This window comes from Podarcis melisellensis (genome assembly GCF_964234715.1).
Source record: "Podarcis melisellensis genome assembly, chromosome: 1".
Lineage (NCBI taxonomy): Eukaryota > Metazoa > Chordata > Lepidosauria > Squamata > Lacertidae > Podarcis > Podarcis melisellensis.
Window position 1 is genome coordinate 78642730 of NC_138528.1, and position 17218 is coordinate 78659947.

General features: G+C 45.3%; 1 protein-coding gene across 5 annotated transcripts in view; it reads left to right on the top strand.

The window, feature by feature from the left end:
* Positions 1-5112: 5112 nt before the first annotated feature.
* Positions 5113-17218, top strand: part of RAB3IL1 (RAB3A interacting protein like 1) — a 30796-nt gene continuing 18690 nt past the window's right edge. Inside the window, exon 1 of one of the 5 annotated variants that reach the window (XM_081930861.1) lies at positions 5113-5722. In XM_081930861.1, coding sequence (XP_081786987.1) covers positions 5712-5722 — 11 coding nt within the window. In that variant the 5' untranslated portion in view covers positions 5113-5711. The remainder of the gene's footprint in view (positions 5723-17218) is intronic. The other 4 variants (XM_081930860.1, XM_081930862.1, XM_081930864.1 and 1 more) reach the window with 4 other exon arrangements.

Sequence of the window (17218 nt, forward strand, 5' to 3'; positions counted from 1 at the left end):
TAGGCGATGCCTTAGTTTCTATGCTGACATTTTAACATTGTTTGGACCTCCTTGCATTTCACATCTTTCATTATGTTGTTGTTCTCTAAACTGCCTTGTTAGGGCCATGACTTAAAAGGTAGTGAAGAAATACGTAAAGAAATAAAATGCTTGTAATAGATGTGCTGGAAGATGCTTTGTGGTTTTTGCTAGAGCAGGCTCACCCAGCTACCCCTCTGGAAGTTCTTTCATTAGCACATTCCTTCTCCCTCAGCTATCATTTCCTTGCTTTCTTTTTGAAGCCAATTTATGTGGGGGTGGGGGTGTTGCTATTCCTAAGGCTTCAGTTTAAATAATGTTGATGTTGTTGTTGTTGATGATGATGATGATAAAGTGATTTGTAGACTATTAGGTGCTGGCTCAGGATGCATGGCACATACTAAAATGAGGCTGCATTTTAAGCTGCATGTTAAGCCATATTTTAATTAACTGTTTGTTTGTTTGTTGTTTTTCTATTACGTTTTATTGTAATTAATATTTGGCGTTAGCTGCCCTGAGCCCAATCCTGGCTAGGGTTTACTACTTTACTACTACTTACTACTACTACTACTACTACTACTACTACTGCTATTTTGTTTCCATGAACTGGGTCTGTAACACAACCGGCTATTGGCTAGATTGCTCTGTCTTTTTGTCTGTCTCTGAATTCTTTCCATCCTGCATTAGCAACATTCTTTTCTTTTTAACCTGAGGACATATGCCTTGTCTTTGATAGCCAGACTCACCCTGCTGTCACCATTTTAAAGCATTAATATATGCATGAATACAAATAAAGTTATATGAACTCTTGTCAGGTGTTTCCCACTTTTGTCAGTTTGTACTGGGTTAAACCACAGAGCCTAGGGCTTGCCGATCAGAAGGTCGGCGGTTCGAATCCCCATAATGGGGTGAGCTCCCGTTGCTTGGTCCCAGCTCCTGCCAACCTAGCAGTTTGAAAGCATAAAGTGCAAGTAGATAAATAGGTACCACTCCAGTGGGAAGGTAAACGGCGTTTCCGTGCGCTGCTCTGGTTTACCAGAAGCGGCTTAGTCATGCTGGCCACATGACCTGGAAGCTGTACGCCGGCTCCCTTGGCCAATAAAGCGAGATGAGCACCACAACCCCAGAGTTTTCCACGACTGGACCTAATAGTCAGGGGTCCCTTTATCTTTTACTGGGTCACTAACAAGGCTGTAGTCTGTACTTTCCCATTTTAAAACATGGCTCCTGGTGGCCATTTCACATAAAGCTGACAGTTCATTATATGGGGTAGAGCAAAACTATGTACTCGTGATTGCCACTCTGCACAGCAAGTAGGGGTGCTACCAAATTTTGTACATACTGGAATTAGTTAGCAGATTCCCCATCTTGGACAGATTCCTCAACAAATTGGCTATGGAATCTGGTGGTGGTTCCAGAAAATCCCCTGGAAGGGGAAGAAGCACACATGCTTTTGGGCTTTCTTTGTATATGAGACTTTGTGCATATGGAAAGATCTCTTGTGATGATTCAGGTCAAGGATACCAGCCAGTCCTAAGCTAAGCATGAGGCTTCCGTACATTAGAAAAAAGGCCAGCAGCTGTTCTGAGCTGTGCTTTTGTTCTGGAATCTGAAATGATTATTTGTCAGACTCTGGATGGAAAAATTCCCATTGTCCTAGTGAACTAACTTGAGTGAAACAGAACAGTTCCACTCACATTTAGTTGAAGTGATTTGAGGGCATATGGGCACACTTACACAATGTCCAAATTTTCATAACTCTTTCACTTCAACATGGGTAATGGAAAATGGGCTTATATTTGTGTAAATGCCGAATTTGCATGTCAGTTCCTACATACAGCAGTAATTTCATGTGTGAGTCTCACTGAACATATTGGAATTGCTAGATTTGCCAACCTGTGAACTGGCTGCAACACACTCTACATTTGTTCCTTTTCCCCAAGCTAGTTAAACAATGCATTTTTACTTGGCCCAAGTTGCCATTGCACAACGTCGAACAACCTCATACGCTCACAGTGGAAAGACCTTATCTGGAGGATGATGTTCAGTTCCAGGAATTACAATTTAAGAAGGATGTTGACAAACTGGAAAGGATTCTGGGCAGAGTTACGAGGATAATAAAAGGACTTAGAGACAAACCATAGGAGCAAACATTACACAAACTTGGTATGTTTTGCCTACCGAAAAGGACTTTGGGGAGAAACCAGTTTATAGCTTTCAAAATGTTTATAAGGGTGGAGAAACAGTTGTTTGTCATGCCCGCTTATCATTAGTGACTAATGGTAGGATAAGAAGCAGGGCCCCTAATATGGAGAACACCCATACAATCAGCCAGAGATTTTTTTTTACCCCCATGTAACACTGTGAATGGCTTTTACCCCCATGTAACACTGTAAATTCCTCTTGTGGAATTTGTTTGGGAAATAAAGGGAAACACACTACTCACATACTGTACATCCATGTAATAGGCATAAAAGGGCTTGCGGAATTACAGTCATCATCCTGGATTAAAATGCTACCAAGAGGATAAGGACTGCAATCCTATGCATGCTTGTTGGGCCAAGGAGTAAGATTTGGTAGCTGGAACTTCTGGGCTTTATAATAATGAGTTCACATGCATGAGACAAGAAGCAAGAAACATAGAAATCTGCCACTTTCTTCAGACCTGTTAACAGCTTTGGACATCTTTTTTTTCTTTTGTCCTAAAATGTAGAAAGTTAGTGGAGGTTGGAGCAGGAAAATTGGAGCCCCCATGCTGCTAAAAGCTGCTATCTGAAATTACTGTTCAAGATGGGACTGGATGGCCCAGTAAGTCTGGTCTTACTTTAAAAGTTAAATGAACTTGCATTTGAGTGTAGCAGGTGTTGCTGACCCTCTGAAGTACTATATAATTTTGATGCATTAGAATGAAATGGGATTTTGATATTAATATATGAACATGAAAGCTTCAGAACCCTCCTGGATCAGACCAAAGGTGTATCTAGTTCAGAATCCTGATGGTTCTTTTTATTTTTTACCACTTTTGCCATGGATGGGCTGCTGCTGTTTCACCTGATATTTATCCAACAGCAATTGGAACCTTGTTTTTGAAGAGCATGGGATTAAGGGGCAGCATGTCTTTTTTTATCAATAACTCTGAATTTGTCCAATGGGAGTGACATGCTGCAGGAAGAAGGTATGACAATCAACTATGAATTAAATGCAAGAGAGAGAAACACAGTCCCTTGCATAAAAAACCTGACATTTTCATTTGCTTCTGGCTTTCCATGAAACTACATCTAGACAAGACATCAGCATTACCCAGCCTCAAGGACATCTTGATATGCCAAAGGCAGTCTGTTGCTTACATAGCATATCTGTCTCTTCTTCCCTCCCTACTTGCTTCTCTTTATTACCACAATATTCAAGGGCAACAGAGGGAACACTTAAAAAAATTATTATACATCATCAGTGTGTGTGGTGTTTATATAGGGGAAACAAATGCCATTTTTGCTGTTAAGGAGGCCAGGAAAATAATGTGCCTTTACATTAAAGTCCTGTGGAAATGCATGAAAAATACATGGTTCTGATCCAACGCGTTATTACAGCCACTCTTTTCCTGAATTCTAGTATGTTTCAGCAGCGAAAGAAAGGCTATGCCACCTTAAAAGACTTTTCAAATGTACGGTACTTTCGGCAAGAGCTTTTATAGGTAACTTCCTCTTTAAATACTTGAGAAGCATAATTCCAGGGAAACAGACCCTTTCCTCTATTAGGTCTGGTGAAGAAGGGGAAGAAGTTGCTCTATAACATCAATTTCTTGTCACATTTCAGTAGGGCTTTAATATAAAGGTGTATTATTTCTCTAACAGCAACATATCTCGCCTACATAAACCTGAAAATCCATGCATAGTGATGGTGGATGACAATAACAATGTGTTCCTTTGAGCAGTGGCGTAGCGTGGGTTGTCAGCACCCGGGGCAAGGCAAGTAATTTGCGTCCCCTAACCCGTGGATTTTAGTAGGGGCAGAGAGCTGCGAGTGCGAGCGCCCCCCCCCCAGATGTTGCGCCCAGTGCGGCCAGCACCCCCTGCACCCCCCACACTACGCCACTGCCTTTGAGTGCTTCCCCTCACCTGAGACCTTGAACATTTTGAATCAGGTATAGCAAGCCTGTCATGCTTTGCTGACACGCTGTTGAACTGCCTCCCCGCTGAAGCGGGGGCTGTAAGACTGCCTGTCACATTGCACATTTCCTTGAAAGCTCTTCCCAATGAACTCAAGCTGACTTCCAAGTCAAAATGTGAGGGATGGGCCCCTGACCTTCAGAGTCTTGAAATCCAATTACATAGATGTATTTGTTCAGATTGCTTTAACGCGCACTTGAGCAATTGCTCTCGATGTCAGGGGGAGCTTTCTTCGGAGTAAACAGGCACAGCCCAAGATTGGTAAGCCACGCTGCCCTTAAAGGCTCAGGGTTTGGCAACATTGAAAAGCAATTTGTCATCATATAAAAACTGCTCAAATTATGATGTCAGTGGAGAGAGACTGGCCCCTTTCCTTTGGTGACCCCCCTCCCAATGTATTTATAAGGCTATGTGAGGGCAGTTTGCCTAAAATTGGGGAGAGGAGAGGTGTGTGTGTAGGTCCATGAATTATTTCTACCCATAATTCCAGCCATGGGCTTAGCCCAGATTTTTGTTAGTGGGGCAGGCTTATGTTGGTGGGGGACCTCAGATTTGTATTGATTTTGATTGATTTAAGGTGGGTAGCTGCAGCCCCTTGGCTATGCCAATGTTTCCAGCCAGGGGTGCCAACTTGAATAAAATATTGGGGAAGGGGCAGGTAAGCCCCACCCTGAATAAGTGATCAGAAGCTGGTGCTTCTAGGGTCTTCACTGATTGCCTGAGACTGGACCCAGGACCTTCGTTGCGCAAAGCAGGCACTCTGCCACTGAGCCACACAGCCTCTCCCAAGTGTCCGGGCAGAGTTTTTATAAGAACTTCGGTTGCGCCCGGTATCTCCGTCTCAACAGCAATCCTCTAGAGCCGCGCAGCGAGCGTTATGCGATCCACGTCTCCTCCCTCCGTTGCTCTGGTCCTGCGTCGAGGGCGAGACGCTTGAAGAGCGGAGGAGGCGGGGGGGGGCGCATCTTGGCGAGAATGCCTGAATCCGGGAAGAAAGCCCAAGCTGGCAGCTGGCAGGGCTGGCGTGGAAAGAAGGAATTGGGGGTTTTGCAGAGAGTCACGCCGGCCCCGTCACTCGAATGAAACGCAGAGGAGGCCCACGCGAAGGGAGGGGCAGCCCGCGCTGGGGGGCCGCGCAGAACCCGAGTGAATGGATGGGGGGGGTGTTGTGGGGGGCGGTCACGTGACTCGCCGGCGAGCTGGATGTGCACGTGCATCTTGGCGCTGTGGAAGTGGGAAGGGGGGCCGAGGAGGAGAGCCTCCCGAGAGGTCACGTGACCCCTCCCGCCGGCTGACTCCCCCCCCCCCGCCCTGCAGAGAGGCGCCGGCGAGCAGTTGCCTGGAAGGGCTTCTCCGCCACTGCAGCAGCGGAGCTGGCAGGGAAGGAGCGCAGGCAGAGGCGGATCGATCGCCGTCTCCCCGAGACTTCCATGGCTGCGCCCGCCTCCCCTTCCTCCTCCTTCTCCTCGTGAGCCTCTTTCTCTCTCTCTCTCCGGGCCACGTCCTTGGAAGCGCAGCGGAGGCAGCATGTGGAGAGGGTAGGTGGGGAGCCCTCCTGCGGGGACCCGTTTCCAGCCGGGATGCGGAGGCAGGGAGAGGCGGCCCTGGCACTTGCCCTGGCCTTTTGTCCTCTGTCTGTTTCAGCGGCACCTCGGGGAAGGAATGCGCCGCTTGCTTTTGCAGCCCGGTCTTGCTTCTCCTGGGAAGGGAAGGAGCGGCGGGAGGCAGCGGGGGAAGTGGCGGGATCCGGGAGGGAGAGAGAGACGGAGTCCCGAGCGCTGGCGCCGCCTGAGGGAAGACGCGGCTGTCTGGGCGGGCGGCGAGGTGACTCCCTGGACCTTCCGGGTGCCGTCGAGGCTCTGCGCGGCCTCCCTCCCGCTCGCCTTCCCCCGTTGCCGGTCGCAAACTTTCTCCCGGACGCTTGGGATGCCGCTGCCCGGAACGAGGCAATGCCGCCGGGTGCGGGTTGCCGTCTAGTTCCCGCAACGCCGGAGAGCGTTAATAACCCTGTCTCTAGAAGTTTTAGCGTCCAAACTCCCTTTTAAAAACCCAGCCTTCCCGCCAACCCTGCAAGGTACGCTACTGTCACCCCCATTTTACAGACAGAGGCTCCCGTTTACTTTGCATGCAATGCGGTCCCACAGCTAGTTTGTGAAGTGGTGTAGGCAGGACACAAGCCGCAAATCATTTCGGTTCCTAATACCACGTGCCCCACCCCATAAAAAAACAAAACAATCCAGCTTCAGACCGAATTGAGAAAAACAAAGGACCTGGCCGCATTTTAAGCAGGTAGTGTGTACACAGCCAAGGGAGAAAGGACTGTCCCAGGTGGAACCTTGACTGACCTGTACTTGGAATAACTTCATGTTTTGCCACTAAGGGCAGATATACAGGACAGAGGATGGGTTTAAGATGCAGGGCAGCACAGTTAGCTTGAGCGTTAGGAAGATGTTTCTTATGAGCCTCCTGTTTGATTAAATTCCTAGTTAGATGTGCTGCCTATTTTCCCCTGAGGGCATTTCTACTCATTTAAGCATTAAAACCAATCCACACTGTGAATAGAAAGCCTAAATTGCCTGGCATCTACGTTGGATTCCTCTGTTGTGTTTTCTCATAAATTCACAAAGTTTGAAAGCAGAACAACTGGAGCATCTTAGAGGGTCAAAATCACTTTTTAAGTGCCAGTGTGTAGCAATAGACTCAGTCCCCAGGATTTTATTGGAATTCTTAGGGGCTCTATTCAAGAGCAGTTTGGTACTCTCTTGGTGTTTGGCTTGAGAGGAGGACCATGAGTTTTACAATACACAGTAAGCTGTTTGCTCCTGGGAAGAAACAGCTTTGGCACTCTCATGCCCTCATGCTCAGGATTGCAAAGGGAGGCTTAAAGTAAGTGATTTTGCTTCTAGGAAGGAAACGGAAAATTCTGAATATCCAGTTCTTCATCTTTGGATGCCAGTGGCTTGTCTGATCACTGCTGATGAATAGGGGACAGTGACCTCAGGTTTGTTGCAGAAATATTAAACACAGAGAAGGGAATTGCACCCCCCTCCCCCATGCTGAAAAGTTTTCTGGTTGGCAAAACGAGATAAATGAGGCACATCAAAACCCTGCAGTGACCTTGGTTTAATTGTTGACATGCTGTCAAAGTCTCTAGGACATCAGAGATGCTGCCTGCATCATGTGACAACCAGATACTGTGGGCTCTCGTGGCAAGGCTTATTTGAGGAATTCTGTGCAAGGGGACCCAGTCTGAAGCAGTGGCTATTAAGAAGCATGGTAATTTCAAACCTTTGGGTACATTTGTTGCAAAGTGTGCACATTTTACCTGTGCCTGAAAAAAAATCATGCGGGTTTACATCAAAATTTGTCTAGGCATCCATCCATTCATTCTTGCACCACAGTGCTAGCTTTAGTTAAGGATGTCCAATGAGGCTAGAGAAACTCTGGCCTGTGCCTTTCCTTCTTGCAGCCTCCCCTGCACAACAATTATGCTTAAAAAGCAGGTTCCATAGTTGTCAATGGGAGCTGACTTTTAAGCCTATTTGCTGCAGGGGGTATTTTCGCTGTATGTCTCATAGGTGAGGTGGGAAGAGTTAACCTTTTGTTCCTGCATGTTGTGGGGTCCCCACATTTTTGTTCACCCCTGCTGCACAGCAATTAGGCTAGGAAAAAAACAGCTTTGCACTGGTGCAGAAGATTCCTGTTTTTGTTCTAAGCTTTAGAATCAAATTGGGGGGGGGTGTATATAACATCTGCGCAAGACAGGCTCTTGATCTGTAAAAGCAGAAGTTTGAGGAATAACATGATTTGCTAATTAAAGTACAGCAGTGAGCCCCCAAAAACAAACCTGTCAGCATTGTTCCCCTACTAATAGTTGGTGCTACTGTAATACAATCCTGTATTCAGAAGGCCGCACTGAAACTTTGTCAGTTTGTATAGCAAACTTTATGATGCTGTATAGTTTTCCAGCTACTAACTACCTCTCCACATTAGTAAAAGAAGGCAAGACTTTGTACAGTGAAACATAGATGGCATCTATTCTGGAGTGCAAGGATTAGTAGAATGGCAAAGAGCAGGCTTATCCTTGCATCGGCAAGGGAATATTTTTGTTATCTTGGTGACAGAGCATATTCCTAGCAGATTTGGGAGTGGATGATGAGAATCATTGGGACACGCTCTGGTGTGTGTGCTCCCTGCAGAATTGTGCTGAAAGTGTCCCACAGGCTTTTTGTACAGGAAACAGCCCTGTCTGATCAGTTCTGCAGGAAACCGCCAGGGCCTCCTGTTAAAAATGCAGATCTTGCACGTTTACACCCACCCTGCTTCATTTTGGCAGAATCTGACTTAATACTTCCCATTGTGAAGACACTTGATGATATGCATTGGGCTCCTGAACTAGATTTGCAGGATGAAGTCCACGTCCAGCTTAGGGTTGCTACCTGAAGGGCTCCCAAACAGAGACTGCATTTGTGAAACAATTAAGAGAACAAAGTTATTACTTGTGTCACAACATTGACATCACTTCTGTCCTTTTAAACAATGTAGCAAATGTAATACACTTAGGGAGAATCTTCAAAGGGAAGATGTACTATATCTTAAAACTTAATCAGGGACAGTTCATTGAGATAAACAGCAGGGGGCAATTCTAATCCAGTCTAACAGTAGCCACAGCACAGTGTGTGTGAATCTGTGTCCTCCTCTTGATGTCCATAGCTTCCAACTGATCAGCCAATTCAAACAATGTGTGATAAATGAGCGGGGCAGAAATAGGAGTAAAATGACAAGCTGCCATTCATGGGCATTTATCTGGAGATATGACACATGTTGCATGGTGTGTTTGCAGCTGAGAGGCAGCACAGCAGGATGGAAGAGAATAATAATAATAATAATAATTAATAATAGTAATAATATATTTGTATCCCACCCTCCCCGGCCGAGGCCAGGCTCAGAGCAGCTAACATCATAAAAACAACAGAAAAGATGGGGGTGGGCTTGAAGGAAGATGGGGGGAATCATCAGAAAGGGAAGAGAAGAAGCGAAAACTTGTTCCCGAAAGAATAAGAACACTGCTTGAAAGTATTGCTGGGGCTGCTCCTTTTTTATATAAAGAGCCATTTACTCCCATGTGCAGGGGTGAGCTGGGAAAGCTGCTCATAAAGTTTGCACTGGGTTCTCTTACATATGTTACAGGATAAAATCATCTTCAGCTTTCCACCTTAACCTGAATGAGAGTCCACAACTTTGGGTTTTATGAGCACCTGAGGAAAGTCTGTCTTTAGAAGACGCTTTCAATGAGGGAAATGCTTTCTTGCTCCCCACCCGCCTTTCTTGAGTTTGTTAGAAAGTGTTCCTTCCAAAATAAAAACTCATCATTTGCACGTTTTGTGAAGCAGCGCCTGAATTCTGTTTGAGAGAACAGACATGTTGCTGCCAACAACTCTTGGGGGGGGACAGGAGGAGAAGGAGAGAGCAGCCGCTTTCTGCCTTTTAAAAGCAACTCTTAAGTATTCCCAGAAAGCTGGCAGTGGACTTCATGTGGGGTGAGAAGAAAGGCTTTTGATATGCAGTACCCCTTTCCTAGCTTTGCTGTAGGAAACGATTTGGACCTTAGCTATTTTGTTCAGCTGGCAGTTTCCTTCGCTGGAAAACTGTTGCTGACTGAAGCCCTTTCAGACTAGGCTAGTCCAATTATGTTGTGCTTTGCCTTGCTTCTTTTTGTGAATAATGCTTTTGTACTTTTGTATCTTTAAAGGGTATATGTCAAACGTGAATCAAGTTTAAAATTGCTTTGTTGCCCATTTGGCAAAAAGGCCCTTTAAAATAGCCCCTGGGTTCACAATAAAATGACGTATGGAAGGAAAGCAGTAGTCATTCTTGGCAGTTTGAGCCAGGAATTAGGAATCTACTCCATAGAGCAGCGGTGAGGAACTTCTGGGCTGTGGATAGACGGTGGGAATTGTAGTCCAGCAAGAAGATCAAACCTATCCATTCTTAAGGAAATCAACCCTGAGTGCTCACTGGAAGGACAGATCCTGAAGCTGAGGCTCCAATACTTTGGCCGTCTCATGAGAAGAGAAGACTCCCTGGAAAAGACCCTGATGTTGGGAAAGATTGAGGGCACAAGGAGAAGGGGATGACAGAGAACAAGATGGTTGGATAGTGTTCTCGAAGCTACCAGCATGAGTTTGACCAAACTGCAGGAGGCAGTAGAGGACAGAGGTGCCTGGTGTGCTCTGGTCCAGGGGGTCACGAAGAGTTGGACACAACTAAACGACTAAGCGACTAAACAACAAAACATTAGGAGAGCCATGGGCTCCCCACCCCTACAGTAGGGAATTGCTGCCGCATGAGACACAAGGCTGAAACATAGGTGTACCCAACCTACAACTCTGGTAGGAGAAACAGAAATAAGGCAGAATGCCCTATAGGGCATTTGAACTTGAACCTGGGATTCCTAGACATATCACCCAACCTTACTGTGGACTAGCTGCATGATTTTGGCCGTGCTTCATTGCAAACTCTGTTGTTCCATCCTAAAACTGGAATAATGATTACCTCAAGGGTGTTTACAAAAGGGATAATGCTTTTCTTTATTTTAGCATTGGGTTTGCCGACTGAGCATGTCTGGTATCTGGGAGCCACGCTTTTCTACTGGTTCTTCTCTAGTTGTCCAGAGGGCAAGACAAGGGTGTACCAGAATCATGTGGCCTCATCCAAAGTGGGGACTATTGTAGGAAGAAACCATTGCAACACTTCTTTGATGCCTTCCCCCTCACTTCTGTTTCTGTTTGCCTTTAACACAGCAGCATTACACTTTGCATGGGGAAACCTGCCTGGCTGAAGGCAATATTGCAGGGTTTTTAGAATGAAGGATAATTAGGTGCCTGACCCAATTTATCAGCATTGCCTGCTTCCTCCTCAGCCCCCACAACTCAGCATGCTCCATTCAGGAGGATCCTTCAGAAGGGCTGGCAGAGGAGGAAGGAGCATAAAAATAACATTTTGCTGAGCACTCTGCTTCTTCCGGCACTTCTTTGGAATCCAAGTCATCAAGTTTACTGAAAGATGTTTTAAAGTTTTTTTTGTTTGTTCTATCTCTTGCTGTTTGCTGCCCTGGACTCCTTTGGGTGGGAAGTGTGGGATGAAAATGAATTAATTAATAACCCCATAAGGGAAGTTTGGGGGGCAACAGTTGGCAAGCTACCTTTGCTCCTTGCTCTTTGGCACCATCATGCCTTGTTTCCAGAGAGTTATACTCTTGCCAATTTTGCCATACATGTTCTAAATTTCCCATTGGAATAATCTCGGTTCTTTTAGTTTTCAGTTAAGATCATCCTGTGAAACCATACATTCCAATAAAGATGTGTTACATCTATATTTTGAATATCCCAATTGTTTATCAGGGTTAAACCTAGCGTGGGGGTAAGACTGGCCTAGTTTTCACTAAACTGGTAAACCAGAATTTAGTCTATACCACTTCCGATTACAGTTAGGTAACTGAAGTGCTCCTTCGTACAAAAAAGTCCCCAGAATATAGAAAACTAGGTGTAAGGGAGAAGGTTGGACTAGAATCTCTCTTTTCAACATACGGTTTTCTACATGCAAGCAATTTAAACCCCCATCTGCAGGTTGGTTCAAGATGGTTCAGAACAGGTTTATTTGTTCACTAAGAGTTAGATATTTGCACCCTAATTCTGCTGCTGTGTAAACAGTTAGTGCCTCATTGGTAGTTTCCAGATGACTTGTTTGTTGAGCATCTGCCCTGATTTATTTGCAAAGTTTTCAGGGAGATTAGATGAATTTAGCTATTTATTAAACATTGATTCTGATTTGTTTGCAGGGAGGTTAGATGACATTGTGTCAAACAGGTGTTATCCCACACTTTCCAGTGCATTTCACGGTCAATAAGCTCATTGCAAAAGGCCCAGATTTTTAAGGAAATGGTTGTGTTGTGCAAGAGCACCAAATGCACTTTTAAGTCTTCAACTTATATTTGCTGGTCTGTGATTGAATCCCACCTAAAGATAGTGACTGTCTCAATGTGCCCCATGAATATTCCCCTTGTGCCTGATCCAAAGTATACTTTCCAAATATGTGGCTTCTCTCTGTGTCAGCATTCATCCTTCACTATTTCTAACAGACTTGCACTTTTTTTTTAACCATTCTCCCCACATACTTCTCCTTTTTTAACCTGATGTTTTCAGCAGTTCCTGGTTTATTTGATTTGCAGGGTGAGAGAGAGGAAAGAAGAGAACAAATGGACTTGTTGTCACTGCTCAGTTATTATCCCCACTCCCTCATTTTTAGCTCTGCTTTGCAGATGTGTGCCAAAGCAGAATTGTCCAAATGTGAACTCGAGATGGAAGACTTAGAACAGGGGTCAGCAAACTTTGCTACCAGCAGCCTGGCTCACTGTCCCTCAAATCTTCTGGCGGGCCGGACCACACACACACACGCACACGCATGCATGCTCGCGTGCACACACATACTGGCGGAGGCGGGCTTTTCTCTCTCCCCTAGCCTCTCCCCCTCCCCCTGCTTTCTTAACTCCTCTGGTGTTGGCTGGGAGCCGGCGGCAGCTGAGAGCCGGCAGTGGTGGTGGCACCTCTCGTTTCTGGTCCATGACCGCAACGCTGGCCAATCTGAAGCCTCGCCGCCCGCATGCTGAAGAAACCTGGTGCAGCTTCAGATTGGCTAACGTCGCTGCCCGCCCAGAGGCGTACTTGGCTTCAGATTGGCTGTGGGAGCTTCTCGGAGCCAATCCAGAGCCGCCTGCTCACCCATCATGGAAGTCAGTCCCCACGCGGCAAGGCACTGCCACGCCAGTTTAGCATGGGGCCTGGGCAGGCGGGCAGCAGGGTCTTCCGGCCGGATTAAAGAGCCCCTTAGGCCTTATCCGGCCTGCGGACCTTAGTTTGCCGACCCCTGACTTAGAAAGTGCATGAGATGAGGCACAGGTTGAAGCAGGGAACAAAGTCTGTTAGGATTGGGGGAGGGTGCAGAGAGACCTTACCTGCCTTTTGATAGCTGCAGTTCGAAAGTGCTATTTTTTGTAATATGAAGATCTGCAATTCTGCTTCATAATTTATCAACTTGGCTGTAAATAAGAGAGATGGGCTAGGCTAGCTGCTCAAGACTTCTGCCTTCTTCTTGCAGACCAAGGTTTCCCATTTCTGCAAGGAAATGGGGCCAGCCTGTATGAATCGTGACTTTCCTCATCAGCTTAAGGAATGGATGGAGTTATCTTTATCCTAAACTTTCATTCTTAAAACTTTGTTTTCTTGTAGATTCCTATTCATCACTTGTTCCCAGTGTAGAACTTGTTCCTGATGTAGATCTTCACTCACCCTTTTTCCTGATATAAATCTTTATTCTCCACCCCTCCCGTTCTGATGTAGATCTTTACACACACACCCCGCCCTGCTTGGTCCTGATGTAGATCTTCACTCATCCCTTCTTCCCTGGCAGGGCCCCTTTGCAGATATTCTGTTCCAATCTCTAGTTACAAATCCTGGTTATCTTGGGTTAAAATTTGTGCCAATGTACCCTTTAAGAGCCTTTAAGGCAGAGAGAGGGATTTGCTTCAGGAAACAGAGGCATCACTGGATCTTTTACAGAGGGAGCTCCTGCTCTTTTAACCACAATTGATTAGCACTGTTAAGAGTCTGCCAATTTATTGATACGTGGGGCTAATATCCATCTGTTTTCCTTGTAACTTTTTGTTTTTGTAATGGCTCATAAGTGTTGAGCCTAAATTTCTGGATGCCTTCCATCGCTTCTCCTACTCATGCTGCTTGGCTGCCCAGTGTGCTATTTTACTTGGAGTCAAAATTGGAATTGTAAGGGGAAGAGCTGCCAGATTAAATATCATATTCCTTTCTGCAGAACTGGTTCCCTGTTGATTGTTCTTTCTGTTAATCTTAAAATACAATTGCCATTGCTCAGCCGCTCTCTTTGGTGCATCTCAGCTCACCCAGATCCATCTCTTGTCTTCTAAGGTGCCTGTTTCTTTACTTCTTTCTAAAAAAGCAACACCTGCTTTGATATGTCAGAGTTGATGCACCAGCACCTGTTAAAAATGTAGGTCGCATGACTCTGAATTGGCAAATTTAGAGATTTCTCTGATCTGGGTATGAAATACTTTGAGATCATATAGTTGGTTATATCAATTGCACGTCCTTTCCCCCTCCAGACCTCTTTTTCAGGGTCTGATCTAATAAGATATTGACTATAATTCAACAAAAGCACAGCCTGCATTTTCTTATCATTGGTTTTTGAATTATTTCTATCCCATTGTTAACCCACATGGCTCTCTGAATAGCAGCCATGACCATGATATTCTCTTCTACTCTCCAAACTCTTCCCTGGAGAGGTTTCTTCCTAGTCGAAAGGCTTTGCAATAAGTGTATTGCTCTTAATTATTTATGCTTGGGGAATTCCTTTTTTAAAAGAAACCTTCAAATGGCTTTGCAAAATCTCTGGTGTGTGCCTCTGTAGTCATCCTGTGAAATATACTATTATTATTTCCATTTTGTTGGTGGAAATTTGAAGCAGAGAGAGAGGTTTGGTATCCAGGGCCAAGGTAGAATTTCATTTCAGGCCTCTCTGGCCAAATCCAACATTCCACCCCTGTAGCCATCTTGCTGTCTCTCTGCTGATCTGGGATCAAATTTTGGCTTCTTGCACATATGCACAAAAGATCTTTCTTGCTACGTGAGATTAACACACACACACACACACACACACACACACACACACACACACACACTGAGTTAAGCACCTGTGTTTGCAAGCTGATAGCAGCAAGAGTTCTTCTAAGACTCTAAGACTGAACTCCCATGCAGGGTGCCAGTACCATTGCAGGAAGGGACACTTTATTCTGAGTGAATATGCACATTTACTTGGCTGTCTTTATCTATTCCTTGCAAACCTGGCAAAGGCCATGTCTTCTTTATCTGCTTCTGCACCCCCTCTCCTAAACAGTACATATATTCTGTTTTGTTTTTTAAAAAACTAGGATCCAACTCCTAGACTTTAGCAAGCTATTTGTGTCTCTTCCCCATATGCCATTTCTACCTACTTACGGTGATTTCTGTTTGTGTGTGTCTTTTTCCCCCTCCTTCAACTCATTTCCCCCCCAAACCCCAAGGACATACTTTCTAAATTTAGTATAGCATCGTTCTCACAATCAGCAGATGGGATGGCAAATGTTTGCATGAACTGTACCACTTCAAATTACAATTGGAAGTTCATAGGACTGAATACTCCTCAACATATATTCCCTGTAGTAATAAGAGCTCCCGCTTTCAGTGCGAAGTGGTTAAAGCTCAGGCACAGACTTCTTATCCCATCTGGTGTCCCCCCCACCTGAGAATTAGCTCCAAAGGACGGAGAATTACTTTTAGAGAACTGACTATACCAAAACAAAACAAATTTCCTTCCAGTAGCACCTTAAAGACCAACGTAAGTTATTTCTTGGTATGAGCTTTCGTGTGCATGCACACTTCTTGCAGACCAACACGGCTACCTATCTGTAACTGACTATACCAACAATTTAGAATTATCTACCTTCAGTATCTTCCTTCCACAGACTGCCTCTGGCTTTTGTGTGCCTTCCCATTGAGTTAACCAGGACTGTCCTACCCACTGGAGAAAATAGGGGCATTTCACCCAGGCAGGGATGGGGAATCTGTGGCCCTTCAAATAACATTGGACAGCAACTCCCATCATTTCTGACCATTGGCCATGCTGGCTGGGGCTGATGAGAGCTGGAGTCTAGCCATATTTTGGGGGAGCCACAGGCATTGGACTAAGCAAACCTGAATGTTGTCCCTTAGTTCACTTGCAGCTTGACTGCTTGCCCGGTGTTTCTTCTTTTCTCCCCAACAAAAACAATGTTAGAAAGCTATCTTTTATTTCCTAGAAAGGAGGAGTAGATGCAACATGTTGGATGGACCTTCCAAGATTTATTCGTAAACTTTTGGCACTTGTTGGGAACTGCAAACTCTTCAGAATTTGGATCATTTCCAGCTTTAAAGAGAGTATTGGAAACTCTTAGGGAAACACCCATCCTGTCTTGTATGTGTGCTTGTGTGCTCTGCTTCTCTCCCTTTCTCTCCCCCACTCCCCACCATGCACACACCCACTTTTATGGAACATAGGAATCTTCCTTACATCAAGCCAGAACATTGGTCCCTCTTGCTCAGTCTACCCAGGCTGACAGCAGAATTCCAGGGTTTCAGGCAGAGATCTTTCCTAGCCCTGTCTACATATGCCAGGGATTGATCCTGGGATCTTCTGAAACGTGTTCATGTACTCTGCCATTGCACCCTGACCTTTCCTTGGAAGTTCTCTGCACTATTCTGAACTGGGCAACAAAGCGGGAAGGAAGCAGTGTTCTGTGATGTCGTAAGGCTCAAAAGCTTGTTAACAGACACTGGCTCGCCAGTAGTTCACAGGGTGAGGAAATAATGCAGCATTCTGACCTAGAGGCCCCTCTGTGGCCAGGTGTGCAGGCATTCGGAGCATGCAGGCTCCTGCAGAACAACATCTGGAATCCCTAATGGAATTTGGCTCCTGAACAGCTTTTGCAGATGTTTACCTTTTTGATGCAATGAGCATGACTTCCTCCCATAGAGCTGTAGTGGTGCTAGTTTTTATTCTTGCCAGTGTAGTGTGGTAACTACAAAATCTACTGTGTGAATTGCTGCTGTGGCGATAACCTTGGTCAAGGGATAGATGGTGGTGGAACCTATTTGTTTCTATCGGAAGTAGAAAGGAGATTTATACCCTTAATATAGGAAACTAGGTTATACCAGATGGTGCTTATTTGCCCATTGAGCCTCTTTTTAAACTACACACTTTGTACCTTTCAAAAACAAGTGCAAAAATACAATTCAATTGGAGTTCAAAGCAATAATGCATTCATTGTGGACTCCCCTAGAACTGATGAGAAAAACATAACCCTCCCTCTCCACTTACCTGCAATCCATGAGAAATTGACTTTGATGAAAGTAATAAGCATATTACAAACC